General features: G+C 38.8%; 1 protein-coding gene and 2 long non-coding RNA genes across 10 annotated transcripts; all 3 read right to left on the bottom strand.

Moving 5' to 3' along the window:
* Positions 1–533: 533 nt before the first annotated feature.
* On the bottom strand, positions 534–1,558 carry LOC123739527 (uncharacterized). Its single transcript, XR_006767735.1, has 3 exons — positions 1,157–1,558; positions 943–978; positions 534–670 (listed from the first exon to the last, which is right to left on the bottom strand). It is a non-coding gene; the product is annotated as an uncharacterized lncRNA (long non-coding RNA).
* A 1,428-nt stretch (positions 1,559–2,986) lies between these two features.
* On the bottom strand, positions 2,987–6,027 carry LOC123739530 (uncharacterized). 2 transcript variants are annotated; one of them, XR_006767739.1, is made up of 6 exons: positions 5,519–6,027; positions 5,305–5,340; positions 4,739–5,038; positions 4,345–4,638; positions 4,121–4,219; positions 2,987–3,793 (listed from the first exon to the last, which is right to left on the bottom strand). It is a non-coding gene; the product is annotated as an uncharacterized lncRNA (long non-coding RNA). The 2 variants fall into 2 exon arrangements; XR_006767738.1 differs by having other exon boundaries at positions 4,121–4,204; positions 5,519–6,025.
* Positions 6,028–7,334: 1,307 nt separating this feature from the next.
* Positions 7,335–24,554, bottom strand: LOC123723749 (uncharacterized). Of its 7 annotated transcripts, none has more exons than XM_045713866.1 (10): positions 24,430–24,554; positions 24,216–24,251; positions 23,649–23,948; positions 23,255–23,383; positions 23,031–23,114; positions 22,675–22,764; positions 22,540–22,567; positions 22,415–22,455; positions 22,296–22,327; positions 20,608–22,156 (listed from the first exon to the last, which is right to left on the bottom strand). In XM_045713866.1, the coding sequence occupies exons 1-10, from the start codon at positions 24,455–24,457 to the stop codon at positions 21,998–22,000; spliced, it is 927 nt and encodes a 308-aa protein (XP_045569822.1). In that variant the 5' UTR covers positions 24,458–24,554; the 3' UTR covers positions 20,608–21,997. The 7 variants fall into 7 exon arrangements, 6 of the variants coding, with proteins under 6 accessions (XP_045569820.1, XP_045569819.1, XP_045569822.1 ...); XM_045713865.1 differs by having other exon boundaries at positions 21,001–22,156; positions 23,031–23,129; XM_045713862.1 differs by having other exon boundaries at positions 21,007–22,156; positions 23,255–23,551.
* Positions 24,555–25,853: the final 1,299 nt, after the last annotated feature.

Below are 25,853 nucleotides of genomic sequence, written 5' to 3' on the forward strand. Positions count from 1 at the left end.
AGATCACTATGCTGTGATGTCACAGTATCTTCACCCTCTACCACCAGCTCCACAGCACAGGTGATGGTCTCTCAGCACCGCTCCTCTTCCTCTGCAGTTCCTCTTCTGCCATTCTCCCACACAGACATTGTCTTTGTAGGGTTGTTTATTAAAGTGTGAGTCACCATTGTTCAGATAAAGTAGCATGAGGTGCCAGCCTTGGCCTCACATCGAAGACCGAGGTAATTCCCAATCTTCTCCACAATGAACACTGGGCTTTGCAATTGGATCTTGTTTGTAAATTGTGAAAGACATTTATGAAGTCAGTTAACAAGTGGGAAGTGTACTCTGGTAAACATGTGACTTGGAGTACGTGTAAAATTGTCACTTACCACCCACATTAAGTCTTCGAGCATCACTAGGTTTTGAGGTTTTGATCGTTTTACCTTCTCTGTTCTGTTGAATTACACAGCTGAGATCTACTTCAGTCTTGTTCCACTTTTGACTCATTCCATAACAACTTGAACTGGCAAGCACCCCTGCTTGTAATCCACCTGTTCTATAGGTTTGGGGTCATGATCTCTGTAGAAAATGCACTCTGTGCCTTCTGGTGACTCACAGCGTACTGTAACAGGTGTAGCTACATTGATGTAATCAGGGGAAAATACAATAGTGGGAGTGGGAACCGAATCTGTTTAGAGAAATAGAGAGAATCTATGAAATTGTGAGTGATAAGAATCTTGATTCAGATTGTATTTGTATGTGGAGTATCACTTCCTTGTCTCTCTATTTGCAACTAAATACATTGATTAATAAAGATATGGCACTTTTAGCATTGTGCTACTCTATATTAGTTGTGAAAAGTAGTGTACAAATCTGTCATCAAAAAATATGTTTATGCCTGAAATAAATTAATAGCTGTTGAGCTGGACAATTAATGAAGTGACATTTGGTAATATGTACCTGCACAACTTTCTTTTACCGCAACACCGGCAACATCTTCGAACAAGGTAAAAACAACTTAGTGAGACATTTTACAAGCATTACTATTAGGCATAATAAAGGCTCATACATACTTAGAACAAGTTATAAAGCATACATTATGTAACATATTACCAAAAATTAAAATCAGTGTAAAGAGATATTGATCCAAAGACCAAAATAATTGAATACTCACAAATGAGAAGAATATAAGACAAAGACATATTTTCCACTTTCTTCCGTCAGTGAAGTGAACTCCACACATAGATTGTCATGTGAGAAAACTGATGTGTGTTTGGTAGGACACAGAAAAACCTACAGAGGAGGATATGGAGACTCACGTCTGATGTTGTGACAGATCATTAGTGACGCTGAAGAAAATGTCCTTATTTTTCATTGACCACTAAGGAGCTGTCCATGTGGTCCACCCTACATTAAACTTCCTGAAAATATAGGTAACTACAGCACAGCTATTTGAAATATGAGACCTCTAGTGAATAATTTATCAAATAAACTTGTTGACTTTTCAGTTACTTTAAACTATACACACACAAATAAACAAAACCAGAACTAAATACACAGTAGCTTAACAGCAACATCACCCTAACAACTGCTAGGCAGGACACAAGAGATACGGGCCATAAACGTATATTTAAGGTGACCTGACTTGACCTCAACACCCCTCTATCAGTAATCCATGGCTCTCTCCCTTCATCAATGCCTGCCACATGTAATTGCATCCCTGCACTCAACACATTCCAAGCTTAATTGCTCACACTATATAGCTTCCTCCTATAACCATTCACTTCTGGTGTAGACCCTCTAAACCTCAGCACTCCATCAGTGACATGAATAAGTATGTTTTCATATTCTCAGATCCCAACACAACACACACATTGACATGATCAAATGAGTTCAGTTACTGACCTATTGGGTTCATTTGAAGTTGGACAATTTGATGGATAGTTTCTTGTTTGAGCTTTTTCACCCCACAACTTTTATAGCTTTGTAATGGAGGTGACTAACCCTTCTCCAAATGAGGAAATGGCAGTTACCTTGATCCATGTCTGTTTAATTTACATAATACATTTTTCCAGTCAGAGTAATCACTCTGTGCCAACTAAGATATGGCTTGGATTGCATCCATAGATCATATTACTTTTGTGGATTTTTGGCTAACTTCGTTTTTTGGAAGCAAATCCAAGCATTGAAGAAATGCAAAACAGGAATCCAAATATATTTTAGTTGTTTTTTACTTCATCACCACCAATACATTTTTAAAATTTTTTGGTAAACCACAGGTGGAAAGGTTATGGATTGTTTCTCAAATAATTAAGATTTCTGTAAGAGTACTGGATAACATTGACATCAACTCCTTGTAGGACGCACCAGTTTCTTTTTAAAGGTTGGACATTTTTTTTATGTGAATCTTGCAATATATCTGGAAATTATACAACTGGCATTTTATTTATTTAAATTGTTGAATGATAGATGTTTTTCTCATCCATCTGGTTTTGAGGGCTAGGGACAGAGTGTTAGGGGACCAGTTGCAGCACAATGGCACATTGTAGCACATCTCAGACTAGATCATGACCACAATTCCATTACTGTGTCTTTCCACACCGCTTCATGTTCTCTGACAAGTCATTTCTATTGATGGAAATAGACATGAGCTTCATACAGTATGAAGATATGTATTGCAAGCCAGAGAGTATGCGGTGTTGTTTTGCAGGGGGTGATGTTGGTGTCTTCTTCTCATCTCTAGAAATAGAAGTGTACCTGCATTATCAGTACCCTCACTGTGGTCACATCTACGTGACAAACAGACTCGACACACTCTGCTAAAGCTCAGGTACAACAGTGAACATCATGAGTCATTGGACCGCTGAAGATTGTTGAAGACCTTTGAAACTCAACAGCTGTGTAATCTAAACACAATGCTGTCTCCTCTCAGAGTGGCTCCTCAATTTCCACAATAAATTAAACATTTCCCTAACAAGATTTACAATATAATGTACAAGCTTTATTTCCCCTGGAAAACACAACATCCATGAGAAGAAAAAATTAAATGCTAATAAAATAGCTGTATTTTAGACATATAAACTCATTACACATGAAACACTTCGCATAATATAAAATACATTAACAAGCAATGGGGAGTAAAGAGCATTGTTCTACACACACATATTGCATCTTAGATGGGTTTTGGTCAAGACACGACAATTCACCAGTACATCAACCATATAATCGAAAAAAAATGCATGAGTAAATATTTATGAATAAATAGACCACTCTTACCTCCGTTTGACATTGCCTTGTGGATCAACTTCAGAGATAAAAGTATGATGAAAACAAATCATACCGCCAGGTTGTATAGCTAATAAAAGACATGACAAAAGCCTTCTGAACAAAAAACAGATGTAGGATCTTAATTTGAGCCAGATTGCTACAGCAGGAAAATAATCCTGCAGGAACAGGAAATGTGAATTATTATGTGGATGATAATTAATGGATATTTTTGTTGGGGTTGATACATTTCTTTTAGGAAAATCAAGTTTGAAAATTTCAACAGGGAAATTACAAACGTTAGAAGCATTTTTAATGCTCAAATGCACTGCAAGTTTGCATTTCCTGCTGTGCAGGAAAATTCTCAGAAATAAAAGAGTAATCAAATGAAGTTCCTACATCCGTTACATGTTGTGTATGAGTATGAGAAGGCATGTACCACGTCTATACCAGAGAAGACACAGAACAGATTCCATCAGCAGAATGATAACATAGACAACAGCACGAAGACTGGTATACTGGTAGAAGGGGATCTCTGAGGCGGATTCTGGAAGGGAAAGGGACATCACAATCAAAAACAGTATCTGAATAGGCACTTGCTGATGTATTTAGATAAACTGAGCTCACAATAACCATGTTTATTTAATACACCTTCTCCTTGTGTAGTTATACTACTGACTGACCTATCCTCTCCAAGTGGGATGGAACTGGTGGCTCCAGGAGGATTAACAACCAAAATAAGTAAAACAATGATATACACAGTATGTACAATAATAATATACAGTATTAGTCTTGCAATACAGTAATAGACAAACAGAGGATTGTCATAATAATATTTTCACAGTTAATCTAAAACTCAACCAATGTTACTCACCTCTTCCTTGGGCTGTGACATTGCTGCTTGTCTCCTCCTGAACAGGTTTGATTAAACTGAACTCTGATGGGGAACTAGTAGCTCCTGGAGGATTTACAACTGAAATAATTAAAACATTGATATGTGTACAATAATAATATACTAGTCTTGCACTACAACAACAACCCAACAGAAGATTGACACATTTGAAATCACAGAAATTGATGGGCTCTAGTCTTCCTCACCATCTATGGTGATACCGAGGGGTTCACTATGCTGTGATGTAACAGTATTTTCACCCTCTACCACCAGCTCCACGGCACAGGTGATGAAGATCTCTCTAGCACTGCTCCTCTTCCTCTGCAGTTCCTCTTCTGCGACTCTCCCCACAAAGACATTGCCATTGTAGGGTAGTTTTTTGAAGTGTGAGTCACCATTGTTCAGATAAAAGTAGCATGAGGTGCAAGCCTTGGCCTCACATCGAAGATTGAGGTAATTCCCAATATTCTCCACATGAACACTGGGCTTTCCAATTGGATCTGTTGGTAAATTGTGAAAGTAATTTATGAAGTCAGTTAACAAGTGGGAAGTGTACTCTGGTAAACATGTGCTTTGGAGTACTGTAAAACTGTCACTTACCACTCACTATAAGTCTTCGAGCATCACTCGGTTTTGAGGTTTTGCTCGTTTTATCTTCTCTGTTCTGTAGAATTACACAGCTGAGATCTACTTCAGTCTTGTTCCACTTTTAGAACTCATTCCATAACAAATTGAACTGGCAAGCACCCTGCTTGTAATCCAGTTTTCTTATAGGGTTGGGGTGGTGATCTCTGTAGAAAATGCACTCTGTGCCTTCTGGTGACTCACAGCGTACTGTAACAGGTGTAGCTACATTGATGTACCCAGAGGAAAATACAATAGTGGGAGTGGGAACCGAATCTGTTTAGAGAAATAGAGAGAATCTATGAAATTGTGAGTGATAAGAATCTTGGTTCAGAATGTGTTTGTATGTGGAGTATCACTTCCTTGTCTCTCTATTTGCAACTAAATACATTTCTTATTAAAGATGTGGCACTTTAAGCATTGTGCTACTCTATTGTGAAAAGTAGCGTACAAATCTGTCATCAAAAAATATGTTTATGCCTGAAATAAATCAATAGCTGTTGAGCTGGACAATTAATGAAGTGACATTTGGTAATATGTACCTGCACAACTTTCTTTTACCGCAACACCGGCAACATCTTTGAACAAGGTAAAAACAACTTAGTGAGACATTTTACAAGCCTTACTATAAGACATAATAAAGGCTCATACATACTTAGAACAAGTTATAAAGCATACATTAAGTAACATATTACCAAAACTTAAAATCAGTGTAAAGACATATTGATCCAAAGACCAAAATAATTGAATACTCACAAATGAGAAGAATATAAGACAAAGACATATTTTCCACTTTCTTCCGTCAGTGAAGTGAACTCCACACATAGATTGTCATGTGAGAAAACTGATGTGTGTTTGGTAGAACACAGAAAACCTACAGAGGAGGATATGGAGACTCACGTCTGATGTTGTGACAGATCATTAGTGACGCTGAAGAAAATGACCTTATTTTCATTGACCACTAAGGAGCTGTCCATGTGGTCCACCCTACATTAAACTTCCTGAAAATATAGGTAACTACAGCACAGCTATTTCAAATATGAGACCTTTAGTGAATAATTGATCAAATAAACTTGTTGACTTTTCAAAGAGTAACTTTGAAATCTACACACACAAATAAACAAAACCAGAACTAAATACGCAGTAGCTTAACAGCAACATCACCCTAACAACTGCTAGGCAGGACACAAGAGATACGGGCCATAAACTTATAATTCTCCTTTAAGGTGACCTGACTTGACCTCAACACCCCTCCATCAGTAATCCACGGCTCTCTCCCTTCATCAATGTCTGCCACATGTAATTGCTTCCCTGCACTCAACACAATCCAAGCTTAATTGCTCACACTATATAGCTTCCTCCTATAACCATAAACTTCTGGTGTAGACCCTCTAAACCTCAGCACTCCATCATTGACATGAATATGTATATTTTCATATTCTCAGATCCCAACACAACACACACATTGACATGATCAAATGAGTTCAGTTACTGATCTATTGGGTTTATTTGAAGTTGGACAATTTGATGGATAGTTTCTTGTTTGAGCTTTTTCAACCCACAACTTTTATAGCTTTGTAATGGAGGTCACTAATGCTTCTCCAAATGAGGAAATGGCAGGTACCTTGATCCATGTCTGTTTAGTTTACATAATACATATTTACAGTCAGAGTAATCAGACTGTGCCAACTAAGATATGGCTTGGATTGCATCTATAGATCACATTACTTTTGTGGATTTTTGGCTAACTTCGTTTTTTGGAAGCAAATCCAAGCATTGAAGAAATGGAAAACAGGAATCCAAATATATTTTAGTTGTTTTTTATTTCATCACCACCAATAAATTGTTTCACATGTTTTGGTAAACCACAGGTGGAAAGGTTATGGATTGTTTCTCAAATAATTAAGATTTCTGTAAGAGTACTGGATAGTGCTGGATAACATTGACATAAACTCCTTGTTGGACGCACCAGTTTCTTTTTAAAGGTTGGACATTTTTTATTATGTGAATCTTGCAATATATCCAGAAATTATACAACTGGCATTTTATTTATTTAAATTGTTGAATGATAGATGTTTTTCTCATCCATCTGGTTTTGAGGGCTAGGGACAGAGTGTTAGGGGACCAGTTGCGGCACAATGGCTCATTGTAGCACATCTCAGCCTAGATCATGACCACAATTCCATTACTGTGTCTGTCCACACCTCTTCATGTTCTTTGACAGGTCATTTATATTGATGGATATAGACATGAGCTTCATACAGTATGAAGATATGTATTGCAAGCCGTATGCGGTGTTGTTTGCAGGGGTGATGTTGGTGCCTTCTCCTCATCTCTAGAAATAGAAGTGTACCTGTATGATCAGTACCCTCACTGTGGTCACATCTGCGTGACAAACAGACTCGACACACTCTGCTAAAGCTCAGGTACAACAGTGAACATCATGAGTCATTGGACCGCTGTAGATTGTTGAAGACCTTTGAAACTCAACTGCTGTGTAATCTAAACACAATGCTGTCTCCTCTCAGAGTGGCTCCTCAATTTCCAAATAAATTAAACATTTCCAACAAGATTTACAATATAATGTACAAGCTTTATTTCCCCTGGAAAACACAACATCCATGAACAGAAAAAAATGAAATGCTAATAAAATTGCTCTGTTTTAGACATATAAACTCATTACACATGAAACACTTTGCATAATATAAAATACATTAACAAACAGTGGGGAGTAAAGAGCTTTGTTCCACACACACAAATTGCATCTTAGATGGGTTTTGGTCAAGACACGACAATTCACCAGTACATCAAACAGATAATCCCCCAAAAAATGCATGAGTAAATATTTATGAATAAATAGACCACTCTTACCTCCGTTTGACATTGCCTTGCGGATTAACTTCAGAGATAAAAGTATGATGAAAACAAATCATACAGCCAGGTTGTATAGCTAATAAAAGACATGACAAAAGCCTTCTGAACAAAAAACAGATGTAGGATCTTAATTTGAGCCAGTTTGCTACAGCAGGATAATAATCCTGCAGGAACAGGAAATGTGAATTATTATGTGGATGATAATTAATGGAAATTTTTGTTGTGGTTGATACATTTGTTTTAGGGCAAATCAAGTTTGAAAATTTCAAAGCAGATATTACAAACTTTTGAAGCATTTCTAATGCTCAAATGCACTGCAAGTTTGCATTTCCTGCTGTGCAGGAACATTCTCAGAAATAAAAGAGTAATCAAATGAAGTTCCTACATCCGTTACAATTTGTGTGAGTATGAGAAGGCATGCACCACGTCTATACCAGAGAAGACACAGAACAGATTCCATCAGCAGAATGATAACATAGACAAGAGCACGAAGACTGGTGTACTGGTAGAAGGGGATCTCTGAGGCGGATTCTGGAAGGGAAAGGGACATCACTCTCAAAAACAGTATCTGAATAGGCACTTGCTGATGTACTTCAACAAACTGAGCTCACAATAACCATGTTTATTTAATACACCTTCTCCTTGTGTAGTTATACTACTGACTGACCAATCCTCTCCAAGTGGGATGTAACTGGTGGCTCCAGGAGGATTTACAACCAAAGTAAATAAAACAATGATATACACAGTATGTACAATAATAATATACAGTATTAGTCTTGCAATACAGTAATACACAGAGAGAGGATTGTCATGATAATATTTTCACAGTTAATCTAAAACTCAACCAATGTTACTCACCTCTTCCTTGGGCTGTGACATTGCTGCTTGTCTCCTCCTGAACAGGTTTGATTAAACTGAACTCTGATGGGGAACTAGTAGCTCCTGGAGGATTTAATACTGAAATTAATAAAGCTTTGATATGTCTACAATAATAATATATTAGTCTTGCAATACAACAATAGACCGATAGAAGATTGACACATTTGAAATCACAGAAATTGATGGGCTCTAGTCTTTCTCACCATCTATGGTGATACCGAGGGGTTCACTATGCTCTGATGTCACAGTATCTTCACCCTCTATCACCAGCTCCACAGCACAGGTGATGAAGATCTCTCCAGCACTGCTCCTCTTCCTCTGCAGTTCCTCTTCTGCCACTCTCCCCACACAGACATTGTCTTTGTAGGGTAGTTTTTTGAAGTGTGAGTCACCATTTTTCAGATAAAAGTAGCATGAGGTGCCAGCCTTGGCCTCACATCGAAGATTGAGGTAATTCCCAATCTTCTCCACATGAACACTGGGCTTCCCAATTGGATCTGTTTGTAAATTGTGAAAGTAATTTATCAAGTCAATTAACAAGTGGGAAGTGAACTCTGGTAAACATGTGCTTTGGAGTACTGTAAAACTGACACTTACCACTCAGTATAAGTCTTCGAGCATCACTAGGTTCTGAGGTTTTAATCAATTTATCTCTGTTCTGTAGAATTACACAGCTGAGATCTACTTCAGTCTTGTTCCACTTTTTGAACTCATTCCACAACAACTTGAACTGACAAGCACCCTGCTTGTAATCCAGTTTTCTTATAGGTTTGGGGTCATGATCTCTGTAGAAAATGCACTCTGTGCCTTTTGGTGACTCACAGCGTACTGTAACAGGTGTAGCTACATTGATGTACCCAGAGGAAAATACAATAGTGGGAGTGGGAACCGAATCTGTTTAGAGAAATAGAGAGAATCTATGAAATTGTGAGTGATAAGAATCTTGGTTCAGAATGTGTTTGTATGTGGAGTATCACTTCCTTGTCTCTCTATTTGCAACTAAAAACATTTGTTATTAAAGATGTGGCACTTTAAGCATTGTGCTACTCTATTGTGAAAAGTAGCGTACAAATCTGTCATCAAAAAAATACTTTTATGCCTGAAATAAATCAATAGCTGTTGAGCTGGACAATTAATGAAGTGACATTTGGTAATATGTACCTGCACAACTTTCTTTTACCGCAACACCGGCAACATCTTTGAACAAGGTAAAAACAACTTAGTGAGACATTTTACAAGCCTTACTATAAGGCATAATAAAGGCTCATACATACTTAGAACAAGTTATAAAGCATACATTATGTAACATATTACCAAAAATTAAAATCAGTGTAAAGAGATATTGATCCAAAGACTAAAATAATTGAATACTCACAAATGAGAAGAATATCAGACAAAGACATATTTTCCACTTTCTTCCGTCAGTGAAGTGAACTCCACACATAGATTGTCATGTGAGAAAACTGATGTGTGCTTGGTAGAACACAGAAAACCTACAGAGGAGGATATGGAGACTCACGTCTGATGTTGTGACAGATCATTAGTGACGCTGAAGAAAATGACCTTATTTTCATTGACCACTAAGGAGCTGTCCATGTGGTCCACCCTACATTAAACTTCCTGAAAATATAGGTAACTACAGCACAGCTATTTCAAAGATGAGAAATCTTGTGATTAATCGATCAAATAAAGTTGTTGACTTTTCAGTTACTTTAAACTATACACACACAAATAAACAAAACCAAAACTAAATATGCAGTAGCTTAACAGCAACATCACCCTAACAACTGCTAGGCAGGACACAAGAGATACGGGCCATAAACTTATAATTCTCCTTTAAGGTGACCTGACTTGACCTCAACACCCCTCCATCAGTAATCCATGGCTCTCTCCCTTCATCAATGCCTACCACATGTAATTGCTTCCCTGCACTCAACACATTCCAAGCTTAATTGCTCACACTATATTGCTTCCTCCTATAACCATTCACTTCTGGTGTAGACCCTCTAAAGTCTCAGCACTCCATCAGTGACATGAATATGTATATTTTCATTTTCTCAGAATCCAACACAACACACACATTGACATGATCAAATGAGTTCAGTTACTGATCTATTGGGTTTATTTGAAGTTGGACAATTTGATGGATAGTTTCTTGTTTGAGCTTTTTCACCCCACGACTTTTATAGCTTTGTAATGGAGGTGACTAATGCTTCTCCAAATGAGGAAATGGCAGATACCTTGATCCATGTCTGTTTAGTTTACATAATAAATATTTCCAGTCAGAGTAATCAGTCTGTGCCAACTAAGTTATGGCTTGGATTGCATCCATAGATCATATTACTTTTGTGGATTTTTGGCTAACTTCGTTTTTTAGAAGCAAATCCAATCATTGAAGAAATGAAAAACAGGAATCCAAATATATTTTAGTTGTTTTTTATTTCATCACCACCAATAAATTCTTTGACTTGTTTTGGTAAACCACAGGTGGAAAGGTTAGGGATTGTTCATCAAACAATGCCTTCTGGTAACTCACAGTGTACTGTAACAGGTGGAGTAGCTACACTGATGTGCCCAGGGGATAATACAATGGATAGAGTGGGATCAGAATCTGATTAGAGCGAAAGAGAATCTATGAAACCTTGAATTGTTCCTTGATTTAGAAGGTGTTTGGCATGTGGAGTATCACTTCCATATTTCTCTATTTGCAACTATAAAACATTATTATTCAAGTCATAATTCTTAACTGACTCCATAGCTGTACAAAATTTCTGTTGACAAGAAAGGCTTTTGTGCCTCAAAGACACTGATTATATTTAATGGCTGAGATTGAGCTGGACAATCATAAGGAGTGGCATTCTGTAATTCATACATACCTGCACAACCTTCTATTTCTGCAGCACTAGCCACATCTGTAAAACCAAATAAGGTGTTTCAGTCTAACATATGGAATGGGCTACTTACAATATCTGATTAAATAGATCATTGATCAAAAATAAAAGTAATAATTGAAAACTCACAAATGAACAGAAGATAAGATCATATTTTCCACTTTCTTCCTTCAATAAAAAGGTGAACACATAGATTATAATGTGTAAAAAAGTATGTGTGCTTAGGACACAGAGCAACCTAGAAAGCAGGATAGGGAGACTCAGAAGTGAGGTTGTGACAGATCACTAGTGACGTTGAATAAATGTACCTTATTTGACTGACCACTAAAGGACTGTCCCTGATGTGCACCTCAATTGATTTTAGTGAAAATATAGATAACTAGAGCACAACAATTTCAAATGTGAGAACCCACGTGATTAAGATTTAATTGCTTGCCATTAAAGTTGACTTTTCAAACAAGACAGTAACTGTGTGCACCTTGCACATACAGTTCACATACACAAACAAAAGAGTAACCTAAATATACATTTTCATCATACACTCTTATCCAGAGCAACTTAAAGACTTACTGTGAGTGCATACATTTTCATTCATACTTGTCCCCCATGGGAATCAAACCCACAAACCTGGTGTTGCAAGTGCCATGCTCTACCAACTGAGCCACATAACAGAGACATGATCAAAAATAGTTTAGTCACTGATTTATTTGGTTTTATTAGTAGTCGGATGTAATAGATATTTTCTGTTTAAGCACCTAACTTCTCCCCAGCCATGTTACGGACTCGGGAGAGGCGAAGGTCGAGAGCCATGCGTCCTTCGAAACACGACCCTGCCAAGCCGCACTGCTCGCTTAACCCGGAAGCCAGCCGCACCAATGTGTCGGAGGAAACACTGTCCAGCTGGCGACTGAAGTCTGCTTGCAGGCGCCTGGCCTCCACAAGGAGTCTCTAGAGCGCAATGGACAAGGAAATCAGGTCAGCCAAACCCTCCCCTAACCTGGACGACTCTTGGACAATTGTGCTGCGCCACTCGGGAAGCCCTGGTCTCTTGGTCTCTATTAAAGTAGCTTGCCGAAAATCAACATCCGACATTCCAAAATATAGTTAGGCCAATACTGTAATCCTTCTCTAAGTTCTCATCTAACCAACAACGCTACAGCTCAAACGTTTTACCCTGTTCTTTTGATTTCAGCATGAAAAGAAAAAGTGTTGCATTACCCATACCGCGTTGGCGACCCACTTGTATCAAAATGCAACGCTTCAAAATGTAGCTAGCTGTCTTCTATAAATAGTAGGCAACACATTATTACCAGATTCCGTGTAGTTTTTGATCTGTGTTAGTTTTAACAGGACTTGCAACCTTATCTCCCCCTCGTGCAATTGATTTCAATGTGATATCAATATCAGTGATTGGAAATAAGTGTTGCGTTTCTCTTTCTGTTTTGGAGACCCCCAAATCAAATATCCTCACTCCAAAATGTAGGTGATTAATGACTTCTGACGTTTGTTCTCGAACCAGTAATGTAAAAAATATCTCCAGTTTCCATGTGTTTTTTTTAGTTGTGTTAGTTTCAACAGCGCTACAACCTGACAAAGAAGATAATCAGGGACATCAGCAACCTGAGCCATGGCCTGTTCTCCCCGTTCTATCACTCAGACGCAGGCAGTATAGGAGCATCATGGTAAAAACTGTAAGACTGGCAAATAGCTTCTACTCCCAGACCATCAGGCTTCTACCCCCCACCTCAAAGGACATTTTTACCCTGCCCTCCCCCCAATACACATGTATTATGCTGAATAGTCACGACTAGTCACCTACTCACCCTGCAGCTCCTCCTGTGGACATTTCCCATCCCCTCTAATGGACGTTAACCCTGTCCCCACCCCCAATGGACATTTATCAATGACACAGTTGTTAAAATGTATTTATTATTATGTATATTTGTATTATTATCTATTTGTATTATTTTATTTCACTTTGTCCTGCATTGTTGGAGCTCGTGCCCTGTAATTACATCTGCAACCCTGTGTATGATGTGACTATTAAACTCTCTAATCTCTAATGTCTAATCTAATCTCTAAACTGTGTTTTGACATTGGGCTATTTATGAAAATGGCTTGTCAACAGGAAGCAGCGACAATACCTTTTCAATTTACATTTTAGGAACACAAATGTAACGTTCAACATTAACCCTCATGGAATTTATAAAAGCAGCTGACTTAAAATGTGATTTCAAATTAATTGAGAAACGAGAGAGTAGCCTGAGAAGTAATTATTACTTTAAGTCAATGGCTTACATTTAGAAGCATTCAGCAGGTAAGCAAAGATGAATGCCTGGTCAGCGAAAAGTAGCGTGCGCTATGTTACTGTTTCCTGCGACTGGGACTGACAGGTGCACATGAGACAAACAGAAATTAAGCGGATGGTGGAATACAAAAACTTTATTGTTCTCTTAAAGTGACAAATTGGATGTTCAAAACTACATTGCAAATAGACGCATGCAATTGATTTATTGGAAAGAAAATTGAAATGGAGGTGTTAAAATTAAACAATCTATCTATGTGGAAGTCCTTTCATGTCCTTTCAGGTCGGCACATGCTGGTCAGTATATGACCATTGTGGCATAGTCATGGCCTTCCTCAAACTTGACTGAGTAGGATGGAGGAGCATCAGCATGGGACACGGTGGCATAGCACCAATCATCTTCACCTTCCTGTTATTGCAACAAAGGGATGAGGACAAATCACTATTTGAAAGAAAACATCAAATCATCAAATCCTTCAATAAACCACCATTCCAACTGTTTTTCATTTATAACATACTTATGTGTTGTGTGCCAGCCCACTGTACTGTTTATGCACAGAAAACCAAAAAAGCACTATGGTGGCAAAGTGGAGGAAGAGCGTGAGGCAGCTACATAAAACATAATTATGTCATGCCTTCTTTTCATGTGGAGATTCTACAGGATTTGTTGTGTCACTTGATGTGTTAACAGAATCACAGAAATGTGCTGTTAAAACGGGACTGTGGTAAATATCTCTATAATAATAGGCCTACACACGTACACTTCACTGTGGCATCATACATACTTGTTACGGTAGGGTCTCCTGGCAATGTCTGGTCACTGGGCGATCTGAAAGACATGGTTAGGTGAGATAGGCATTCACATTTAAACTGTATGTTCTGTATGCTGTCATAATCATGCTGTTCAACACACAACCAACACTATTCACCTTGTTATGACGAGGCGTCCGTTCCCTATGACAGTAAAACAATGGAATAAATGAGTGATTCTGTCTGATCGGTTTTGCTAATACGTTTAAAAGGCTGTTAGATACCAGGTTCACATACTCTTTGCTTTCAGTGAGAGGAGACAGGTGATGCAGAATATGAATACTGCAAGTAGATTTATGAATCCTATCAGGGCCATACATCCGATGATGTACTTAGTCAGCATGTCTGTAACAGAGTAAAATGTATTTTTGACCAAATGGATGAATGACCTAAATCAGGAATCTATGCAATACAGTTCTCATGTAATCTTTCTTACTTATGTTCCACACCACCACTGTGACATTTTTGCTGGGAGGTGAGTGGACGCCCTCCTCCTCTTCGTAATGACACTGGACGGTGACCTTTGACCACAGCCCTCTGGGCTTCCACCCAAGCAGCTCTGACCCCTTTACTGGGTGGGATCATTGGTTGGGCTGGCATTTGAGCGACCAAGCTCCTTGCGTTTAGAATCCACATAGAACAAACACTGCTGACCCTCTACAAAGGCAGAGGACTCGCAGCTCAGCTCAACCACTTCAGTCAGGGTCACAAACTTCAGGCTTACTGAGATCTGGTGCTTCTTCTCCTGGGTATTCCAAGTGTTTGTCTGATTCTCCTTGTCCCCTTGAAGGATGAGGAAAGAGAGAGATAGTTGATGAAAGATAGGAATGAAAACCTCTACGGGACCCCCTTCCCGTTCTCATCCCGGTAACGGGATTGCTTGAAAAGATAGCAAAAATCTAATTATTTCAATTTTTCAAACAATCAACTATATTACACCATTTTAAAGATAAACATCTCCTTAATCCAACCACGTTGTCCGATTTCAAAAAGGCTTTTCGGCGAAAGCATAAAGTTAGATTATGTTAGGAGAGTACATAGACAAAAAATTACACACAGCCATTTTCAATGCAAGGACAGGCATCACCAAAAGCAGAAAACCAGCTAAAATGATGCACTAACCTTTGACAATCATCAGATGACACTCCTAGGACATTATGCTAGACAATACATGCATTTATTGTTCTATCAAGTTCATATTTATATCCAAAAACAGCATTCTACATCGGCGCGTGACGTTCAGAAAATGTATTTCCCCCAAAACTTCCGGTGAATCAGTACTACAATTTACAAAAATACTCGTCATAAACGTTGATAAAATATTAAACTGTTATTCAAAGAATTATAGATAAACATCTCCTGAATGCAACCGCATTGACAGATTTCAAAATAACTTTACTGGGAAAGCACACTTTGCAATAATCTGAGTACTGTGCTCAGAAAAATACACTACGCAATACAGATAGCCGCCATTTTGGAGTCATCTAAATGCATAAATAGCATTAGAAATATTTACTTACCTTAAATAATCTTCATCAGAAGGCAATTCCAGGAATCCCAGGTCCACAACAAATGTTGTTTGTTCGATAAAGTTCATAATTTATGTCCAAATAACTCCTTGTTGTTCGCGCGTTCAGTTCAGCTACTCCGAATGTAGGAAGTGCGCGGAAAATGTGACGACGAAAAGTAAAACAAAAATCTATTTACGTTCGTTCAAACATGTTAAACGTTGTATAGCATAAATCTTTAGGGCCTTTAGAACGTGAAGATTCCCTAATATTTCAACCGGACGGTTCCTGTGTCTTGAAAAACGTTTTGGAACAGAGCTACCTCTCTCGTGAACGTGCGCCAAGGAAGTGATGTCATTCCCTGGGTGACCAACTTCCCAGCATTCTCATTCGGTCTCTGTTCATCATAGACACCTCAAACAACTTTCTAAAGACTGTTGACATCTAGTGGAAGCGTTAGGAAGTGCAAAATGAGTCCTTAGTCACTGTGTGTTCCATTGGCAATGACTTGAAAAATGTACAGGCACAAGATTTTCATTTTCTGCTTGTATTTTTCTCAGGTTTTTGCCTGCCATATGAGTTCTGTTATACTTACAGACACAATTCAAACAGTTTTAGAAACTTCAGAGTGTTTTCTATCCAAATCTACTAATAATATGCATATTCTAGTTTCTGGGCCAGAGTAGTAACCTGTTCAAATTGGGTACGTTTTTCATCCGGCCGTGAAAATACTGCCCCCTAGCCCAGACATAGTAAAAAAAACTACGTTTTGTGTCCGTTCTAAAACTAATTCAAAATGCAAGATTATTCCCTTCTTAAGAGCTCAACATTTATTTCCCAGCCATTGATAACCATGCAAATCACAAAAGTGCATCCCTAATGTTGAATGACAAAAATAGCAAGAGAAGGGGAGAAACTTAACCTGTTGGGGGTAGGGGGCAGTATTGACACGGCCGGATAAAAAACGTACCCGATTTAATCTGGTTACTACTCCTGCCCAGTAACTAGAATATGCATATAATGATTGGCTTTGGATAGAAAACACCCTAAAGTTTCTAAAACTGTTTGAATGGTGTCGTTGAGTATAACAGAACTCATATGGCAGGCAAAAACCTGAGAAGATTCCTAACAGGAAGTGCCCTCTCTGACAAGATCTTGTTCTTCTTTTCTCTGTTTATTGAAGACTGAGGATCTTTGCTGTAACGTGACACTTCCTACGGCTCCCATAGGCTCTCAGAGCCCGGGAAAAAGCTGAATGATATCGAGGCAGCCCCAGGCTGAAACACATTATCGCTTTTGGCAAGTGGCCGATCAGAGGACAATGGGCTTAGGCGCGTGCACGAGTCGACCCCGTGCTTTATTTTCTTTCGTCTTTTTACCTAAACGCAGATTCCCGGTCGGAATATTATCGCTTTTTTACGAGAACGACTTGAAGAGAGCCCATGCATCCAGATTTCCACTTCCTGGTAGGATTTCTCTCAGGTTTTTGCTTGCCATATGAGTTCTGTTATACTCACAGACATCATTCAAACAGTTTTAGAAACTTCAGAGTGTTTTCTATCCAAATCTACTAATAATATGCATATCCTAGCTTCTGAGTTTGAGTAGGAGGAAGTTTAATATGGGCACATATTTTTTCCGAAATTGTCAATACTGCCCCCTATCCTTAAAGAGCTGTAAGAAGAGCTCAACATTTATTTCCCAGCCATTGATAACCATGCAAATCACAAAAGTGCATCCCTAATGTTGAATGACAAAACAAGCAAGAGAAGGGGAGAAACACACCTGCATCAGTTAATTGTAGGTCAAGAGAGACTACAAGAAATGTAGTTCATTGTTATTCCAACCAAAAGTACAACTAGGGATATTGTTATGAAAGTAAACTATTTTACTTTGTATTATACAGTACAATAATTATATTATGAATAATACATGACTCACACATATGGAACCAGTAGCACATTAATTGGATCATGGTTAAGAGTTCTCTGAAGTTCCCAAACCTGCCACCTGTTATTATGCATAATGCAGAGTGTCACGACTTCTACCGAAGTCGATGCCCCTCCTTGTTCGGGTGGTGCTCGGCGTTCGACGTCACCGGTCTTCTAGCCATCATTGGTCCATTTTTTATTTTCCATTGGTTTTGTCTTGTCTTCATACACACCTGGTTCCAATCCCATTCATTACATGTTGTGTATTTAACCCTCTGTTTCCCCTCAAGTCCTTGTCAGAGATTGTTTGTTTGTTATGTGCTCGTGTATTTTGTATTGGTGTGCGACGGGTAATTTTTACCCATGTTATTTTATTTTAGTATGTTGGTTTTGGTTTTTTATTTCTTTATTAAACTACTCCAGTTATACCAAGTTGGTTTCTCCTGCGCCTTACTTCCCTGCCACCTACACACAATGATGACGCAGAGAGAGAAGTGAAACAGGATATATGGAAATGAGATTTGCTTTTGGGGCCAATTATTTTCACATGCTCTCAAAAATGTTTTTAGAAATATACACAGGAGCTGTTGGCTGTAGATAATGACTCAGGCAATGCCACAGTAGTGAGTGTGAGAGTGACACACTGTATTTTGTGTCTCCCCTCTCTACCTTTATGGTGAAACAATAGCTCCCACCTATAAACCTTCTGTGATGGTGCATAATTTTCATACACACTTTCATAGCTGTAGCTGTCATAGGTTTGTAATATGCTCCAATTGCAGGTGTAGATAAGACTGATCTGGGTGGGCCTATTCTGTCCTAAGATCCGTAACAAACATGTTACCTCTGTTGGGAGACAGGGGTTATGAGAGTTATGTTCATGCAAGATTTTGTTCTGGGTTTTCGAGATTATGTTGGGCCTAACCAGGCCTAACTGGCAGGAACCACTTGTAGTTGCAAAAAAATCAATTTAAAATATTATTGAATTGTTGCAATTATCATGTGGGTTTAATTTGTCTCTTGTTGAAGCTTTGCACATGAATAATTTACTTATTCATCAAGAAAGCTGTTCATTTACACATGCATCAAGTATACTTGTTCAAATGAATCACATCTTAAAACCTTTGCACATCTATTTATAGCCCAGTATGAGAATGCAATTGGTCTGAGAGGAACAGATGTTGACAGACTACAGGAGGAGGTGAGGGTCCACAGAGTATCAGATATTACCAACAACGACGAGACGGCCTAGAGGAAGGAGATGAGGGTCCACAGAGTATCAGATATTACCAACAACGACGAGACGGCCTACAGGAAGGAGGTGAGGGTCCACAGAGTATCAGATATTACCAACAACGACGAGACGGCCTACAGGAAGGAGGTGAGGGTCCACAGAGTATCAGATATTACCAACAACGACGAGACGGCCTACAGGAAGGAGGTGAGGGTCCACAGAGTATCAGATATTACCAACAACGACGAGACGGCCTAGAGGGAGGAGATGAGGGTCCTCGGAGTGTGGTGTCAGGAAAATAACTTCACACTCACTGTCAACAAAACAAAGGAGATGATCGTGAACATCAGGAAACAGCTGAGGGAACATCCCCCTATCCACATCGATGGGACAGTAGTGGAGAAGGTGGAAAGTTATAAGTTCCTTGGCGTACACATCATGGACAAACTGAAATGGTCCACCCACACAGACAGCGTGGTGAAGAATGCGCAATAGCGCATCTTCAACCTCAGGAGGCTGAAGAAACACTAAAAACACTCAAACTTTTACAGATGCACAATCGAGAGCATTCTGTCGGGCTGTATCACCAACTGGTACGGCAACTGCTCCGCCCACAACCGTAAGGCTCTCTAGAGGGTAGTGAGGTCAGCACAACGCATCACCGGGGGCAAACTACCTGCCCTCCAGGACACTTACACCACCCGATGTCACAGGAAGGCCAAAAAGATCATCAAGGACAACAACCACCCGAGCCACTGCCTGTTCACCCCGCTATCATCCAGAAGGCGAGGTCAGTACAGGTGCATCAAAGCTGGGACCGAGAGACTGAAAAACAGCTTCTATCTCAAGGCCATCAGACTGTTAAACAGCCATCATTAACATTGAGTGGCTGCTGCCAACATACTGACTCAAATCTCTAGCCACTTTAATAATAAAAAATTGGATGTAATAAATGTATCACTAGTCACTTTAGACAATGCCACGTTATATAATGTTTACATACCCTACATTACTCATCTCATAGGTATATAGAGTACTCTATACCATCTATTGCATCTTGCCTATGCCGTTCGGCCATTGCTCATCCATATATTTATATGTACATATTCTTATTCATTCCTTTACACTTGTGTGTAAATGGAATTTGTTGTGAAATTGTTAGATTACTTGTTAGATATTACTGCATGGTCGGAACTAGAAGCACAAGCATTTCGCTACACTCACATTAACATCTGCTAAACATGTGTATGTGACCAAGAAGATTTGATTTGATTTGATATGTAAATCAGGAAGCAGAGAGAGGAAATATGGAGGTGGTGTATCAACAGGTGGAAGTCAAGGCACATACTGTAAGTAAACCATTTTATTAACAAAACATATTTTTTAAACTAACAGTGGTGTAAAGTACTTAAGTAAAAATACTTTAAAATAATACTTAAGTAGCTTTTTGGGGTATCTATACTTTACTATTTATATTTTTGACTACTTTACCTTTTGGTTCACTGCATTCTTAAGAAAATATTGTACTTTTTACTCCATGCATTTTCCTTGAGACCCAAAAGTACTCATTACATTTTGAATGCTTAGCAGGCCAGGAAGATAGTGACATTCACAGACTTATCAACCGAACATCCCTGGTCATCCCTACTGCTTCTGATCTGGCGGACTCACTAAACTGACATGATTTGTTTGTAAATGATGGCTGAGTGTTGGAGTGTGCCCCTGGCATTCCGTAAAAAAAAAGAGAAAAAAATGAAAATGGTGGACTCTGGTTTGCTTAAAATAAGGAATTTGAAATTATTTATACTTTTATTTTTCATACTTAAGTATATTTTTGTCACGGGCTGGCTCAAGAAAGCAGGAGAGGTAGAGTCAGGCGCAGGAGACAGAGAATTCTTGACCACACTTCTTTATTCCAGAAAGTAGATATGGTCGCCAAAAAATAGGGACGAAGCCCTTAAATACTTCTGCGGTGGTGAACACAAAGAAACCAACCACAGGCAGAGGAAAACCAGCACACGTTCCTCAAGCACACGAAATGGACAAGAAACATAATCACGCACAAACACAGACATCCTACGCTAAATTAAATAACCCCCCTACTAATAACTAACCCAAAACCGGTGCGTGCCTACCTAGACCTAACCAACAGAAAGTGAAACAAAAAAGGATCGATGGCAGCTAGTAGGCCGGCGACGACGACCGCCGAGCTCCGCCCGGCCGAGGAGGGGCACCACCATCCGTCGGTGTCGTGACAATTTTAAACCAAATACTTATAGAGTTTTACTCTAGTAGAATTTTACTGGGTGACTTTTACTTGAGTCATTTTCTATGAAGGTATCTTTACTTTTCCTCAAGTATGACAGTTGAGTAATTTTCCACCACTGAAAACTGATATACACCAGACAAGGTTAAAGAGAGAGATGTAGAGAGCGAGAGATCAGAAAGGGAGAGAGAGATGTAGAGATGTAACAAGCAAAGTTTGACATGTGTTCTACCCTCTTGTGGATTTGAGTCTCTATTGACTCTTGTCAAGGAGTGAAATAGATTGGTGACTACTGATTGGTGACTGCTGACTAGATTGGGTAACTCAATATAGGAAAATATTTCTTCTATGTTTCATACAAAGTTTATTTTTCATTTATTTCATTTAACCTAAAATGCAAATAGTTGAAGCTGCTTGTTTTCAGAAATTAGTAGATATCTTTGTTGTTGTGGCAGTGTTCTTTGTGCTATGAGTAAATTATGATCCAATATGAAGAAAAAAAGATAGGATTGTAACTGTAAACTATGGCAAAACATGTTATCCAGTAAATGTTTCTTCTTCTACAGCTATTTCAAACTTGATCTTGCTGCGCCCAGGTCCAACTTGGTTACCGGTAGATGTCACTGTTGCATATTGAAGACTAGCTCGGTCACTGGTATATGTCACTGTAGCGTATTGCAGACTACTGTCCTCTTCCTGTAAGAGAGAGCTCAAGTCACTTTGAGCTGTGTGTACAGTAGGGTTGTCATTGGTGCTATTGGCAATATTGCTTGATATCGTGGTAGTAAAGTGCATATTAGGCTACTTCACACTGCACTGGTTCAAACCAACTCACCTCATCCCTAGACAGCTTTGTGATGACAGAATCTGTTTGAAATGAGAGAATGATGGATAATAAAACACTGAACAAAAGAAGATAAAGGCAGTGGTGGTTTAGTTAACTCTCATACTCACAGACACAAGGTGGGGTTTGGTCTTGCTGCTCAGGTGGGCTTCTGTCAAGACAATGCAGTTCAGTCAGAAAGATATAGCTGTACATGAAAAATAATGTGAATCTAAAATGAATACACCAGTCTTACCCAGTATTTACAGGCCTGCCTTGAACCCCTTCAAAAGATACATAGAGATAATTTTGCGATTTTGAAAATAACTCAAAGTAGCCTTTGGAACACAATAAGAATGTGTTATGACTAAACCTATCTGAAAGCACGCACCACACTTGCGTTGGAGAACACACAGCACAGACCCAGCTAGCAGAACCAGGAAAAGGGAACCAGCACCCAGACTGATGATGACGAGGAACCCTGGACGTGAAGAAACGATTAGTGAATGTGGCTCCTGACAAAACTGACAGTGAGTCATCTGTACAGTATAACCTGACCTTACAATGACTAGTATGTTTGTGAAAATAAGCCTTACTAATAGTGACTATCGAGATACTTAACAGTTTAGAGATGTTAGAGACGTATCAATAGCTGTACATTTACAAGCAGAGTCATTCACTGAACTTGCAATTTGAAGTTCTTAGGACTACTAACAGTTAATCTCAAACCAAAACAATGTCACTCACCTCTTCCTTGGGCTGTGACATTGCTGCTTGTCTCCTCCTGAACAGGTTTGATTAAACTGAACTCTGATGGGGAACTCGTAGCTCCTGGAGGATTTACAACTGAAATAATTAAAACATTGATATGTGTACAATAATAATATATTAGTCTTGCTATACAACAATAGACCAACAGAAGATTGACACATTTGAAATCACAGAAATTGATGGGCTCTAGTCTTCCTCACCATCTATGGTGATACCGAGGGATTCACTACGCTGTGATGTCACAGTATCTTCACCCTCTACCAACAGCTCCACAGAACAGGTGATAAAGATCTCTTCAGCACTGCTCCTCTTCCTCTGCATTTCCTCTTCTGCCACTCTCCCCACACAGACATTGTCAATTAAGGGTAGTTTTTTGAAGTTTGAGTCACCATTGTTCAGATAAAAGTAGCATGAGGTGCCAGCCTTGGCCTCACATCGAAGATTGAGGTAATTCCCAATCTTCTCCACATGAACACTGGGCTTTCTTATTGGATCTGCTAGTAAATTGTGAATGTAATTTATAAAGTCAGTTAACAAGTGGGAAGTGTACTCTGGTAAACATGTGCTTTGGAGTACTGTAAAACAGTCACTTACCACTCACTATAAGTCTTCGAGCATCGCTAGGTTTTGAGGTTTTAATCGATTTATCTTCTCTCTTCTGTAGAATTACACAGCTGAGATCTACTTCAGTCTTGTTCCACTTTTTGAACTCATTCCACAACAACTTGAACTGGCAAGCACCCTGCTTGTAATCCACTGTTCTTATAGGGTTGGGGTCATGATCTCTGTAGAAATTGCACTCTGTGCCTTCTGGTGACTCACAGCGTACTGTAACAGGTGTAGCTACATTGATGTACCCAGAGGAAAATACAATAGTGGGAGTGGGAACCGAATCTGTTTAGAGAAATAGAGAGAATCTATGAAATTGTGAGTGATAAGAATTTTGATTCAGAATATATTTGTATGTGGAGTATCACTTCCTTGTCTCTCTTTTTGCAACAAAATACATTTCTTAATAAAGATATGGCAGTTCAAGCATTGTGCTACTCTATTGTGAAAAGTAGTGTACAAATCTCTCATCAAAAAAAGTATTTTATGCCTGAAATAAATCAATAGCTGTTGAGCTGGACGATTAATGAAGTGACTTTTGGTAATATGTACCTGCACAACTTCCGTTTACCGCAACACCGGCAACATCTTCGAACAAGGTAAAAATAACTTAGTGAGACATTTTACAAGCCTTACTATAAGGCATAATAAAGGCTCATACATACTTAGAACAAGTTATAAAGCATACATTAAGTAACACATTAACAAAGCTTATAATCAGTGTAAAGAGATTTTGATCCAAAGACCAAAATAATTGAATACTCACAAATGAGAAGAATATAAGACAAAGACATATTTTCCACTTTCTTCCGTCAGTGAAGTGAACTCCACACATAGATTGTCATGTGAGAAAACTGATGTGTGCTTGGTAGGACACAGAAACCTACATAGGAGGATATGGAGACTCACGTCTGATGTTGTGACAGATCACCTGTGACGCTGAAGAAAATTACCTTGTTTTCATTGACCACTAAGGAGCTGTCCATGTGGTCCACCCTACATTAAACTTCCTGAAAATATAGGTAACTACAGCACAGCTATTTCAAATATGAGAACTCTTGTGATTAATTGATCAAATTAACTAGTTGACTTTTCAAAGAGTAACTTTAAACTCTTCCCACACAAATAAACAAAACCAAAACTAAATATGCAGTAGCTTAACAGCAACATCACCCATACAAATGTTAGGTTATATTTCTCAGTGGAAAAATCTCCACGGACATAAAAGCTTAACCAAGATTTCACAAAAGCACTGACCATTCCTCATTTTCTGAGTCTCCTCCTACATATCTGTACAAACATCGTTCTTTCCTGCTAGGCAGGACACTAGTGATACGAGCCATGTACTTTTATTTCTCCATTAAGGTGACTTGACCTCAACCCCCCTCCATCAGTAATCCATGGCTCCCTCCCCTTATCAATTCCTGCCACATGTAATCGCTTCCCTGCACTCAACACATTCCAAGCTTAATTTCACACACTATTTACCTTCCTCCTATAACCATAAACTTCTGGTGTAGACCCTCTACACCTCAGCACTCCATCAGTGACATGAATATGTATATTTTCATATTCTCAGAACCCAACACAACACACACATTGACATGATCAAATGAGTTCAGTTACTGATCTATTGGGTTTATTTGAAGTTGGACAATTTGATGGATAGTTTCTTGTTTGAGCATTTTCACCCCACGACTTTTATAGCATTGTAATGGAGGTCACTAATGCTTCTCCAAATGAGGAAATGGCAGGTACCTTGATCCATGTCTATTTAGTTTACATAATACATATTTCCTGTCAGAGTAACCAGTCTGTGTCAACTAAGTTATGGCTTGGATTGCATCCATAGATCACATTACTTTTGTGGATTTATGGCTAACTTCGTTTTTTGGAAGCAAATCCAAGTATTGAAGAAATGGAAAACAGGAATCCAAATATATATATATATTTTTATCACCACCAATAAATTGTTTCACATGTTTTGGTAAACCACAGGAGGAAAGTTTATGGATTGATCCTCAAACAATGCCTTCTGGTAACTCACAGTGTACTGTAATAGGCGGAGTAGCTACACTGATGTACCAAGGGGATAATACAATGGTTGGAGTGGAAACAGAATCTGTTCAGCGTGAAAGACATTCTATGAAAACTTGAATTGTTCCTTGATTTAAAAGGTGTTTTGCATGT

The sequence above is a fragment of the Salmo salar genome, unplaced genomic scaffold, assembly GCF_905237065.1.
Source record: "Salmo salar unplaced genomic scaffold, Ssal_v3.1, whole genome shotgun sequence".
Classification (NCBI taxonomy): Eukaryota; Metazoa; Chordata; class Actinopteri; order Salmoniformes; family Salmonidae; genus Salmo; species Salmo salar.

Excerpts from the sequence above, each read along its gene's own strand:
- LOC123723749 (XM_045713861.1), bottom strand. The coding sequence starts at position 24,457 with ATGTCTTTGTCTTATATTCTTCTCATTT. Across the intron at positions 23,552-23,648 it reads TCGAAGACTTATAGTGAGTG|CAGATCCAATAAGAAAGCCC; the intron begins GTAAGTGACTGT and ends ACAATTTACTAG. Across the intron at positions 23,130-23,254 it reads CCTCGGTATCACCATAGATG|TTGTAAATCCTCCAGGAGCT; the intron begins GTGAGGAAGACT and ends TAATTATTTCAG.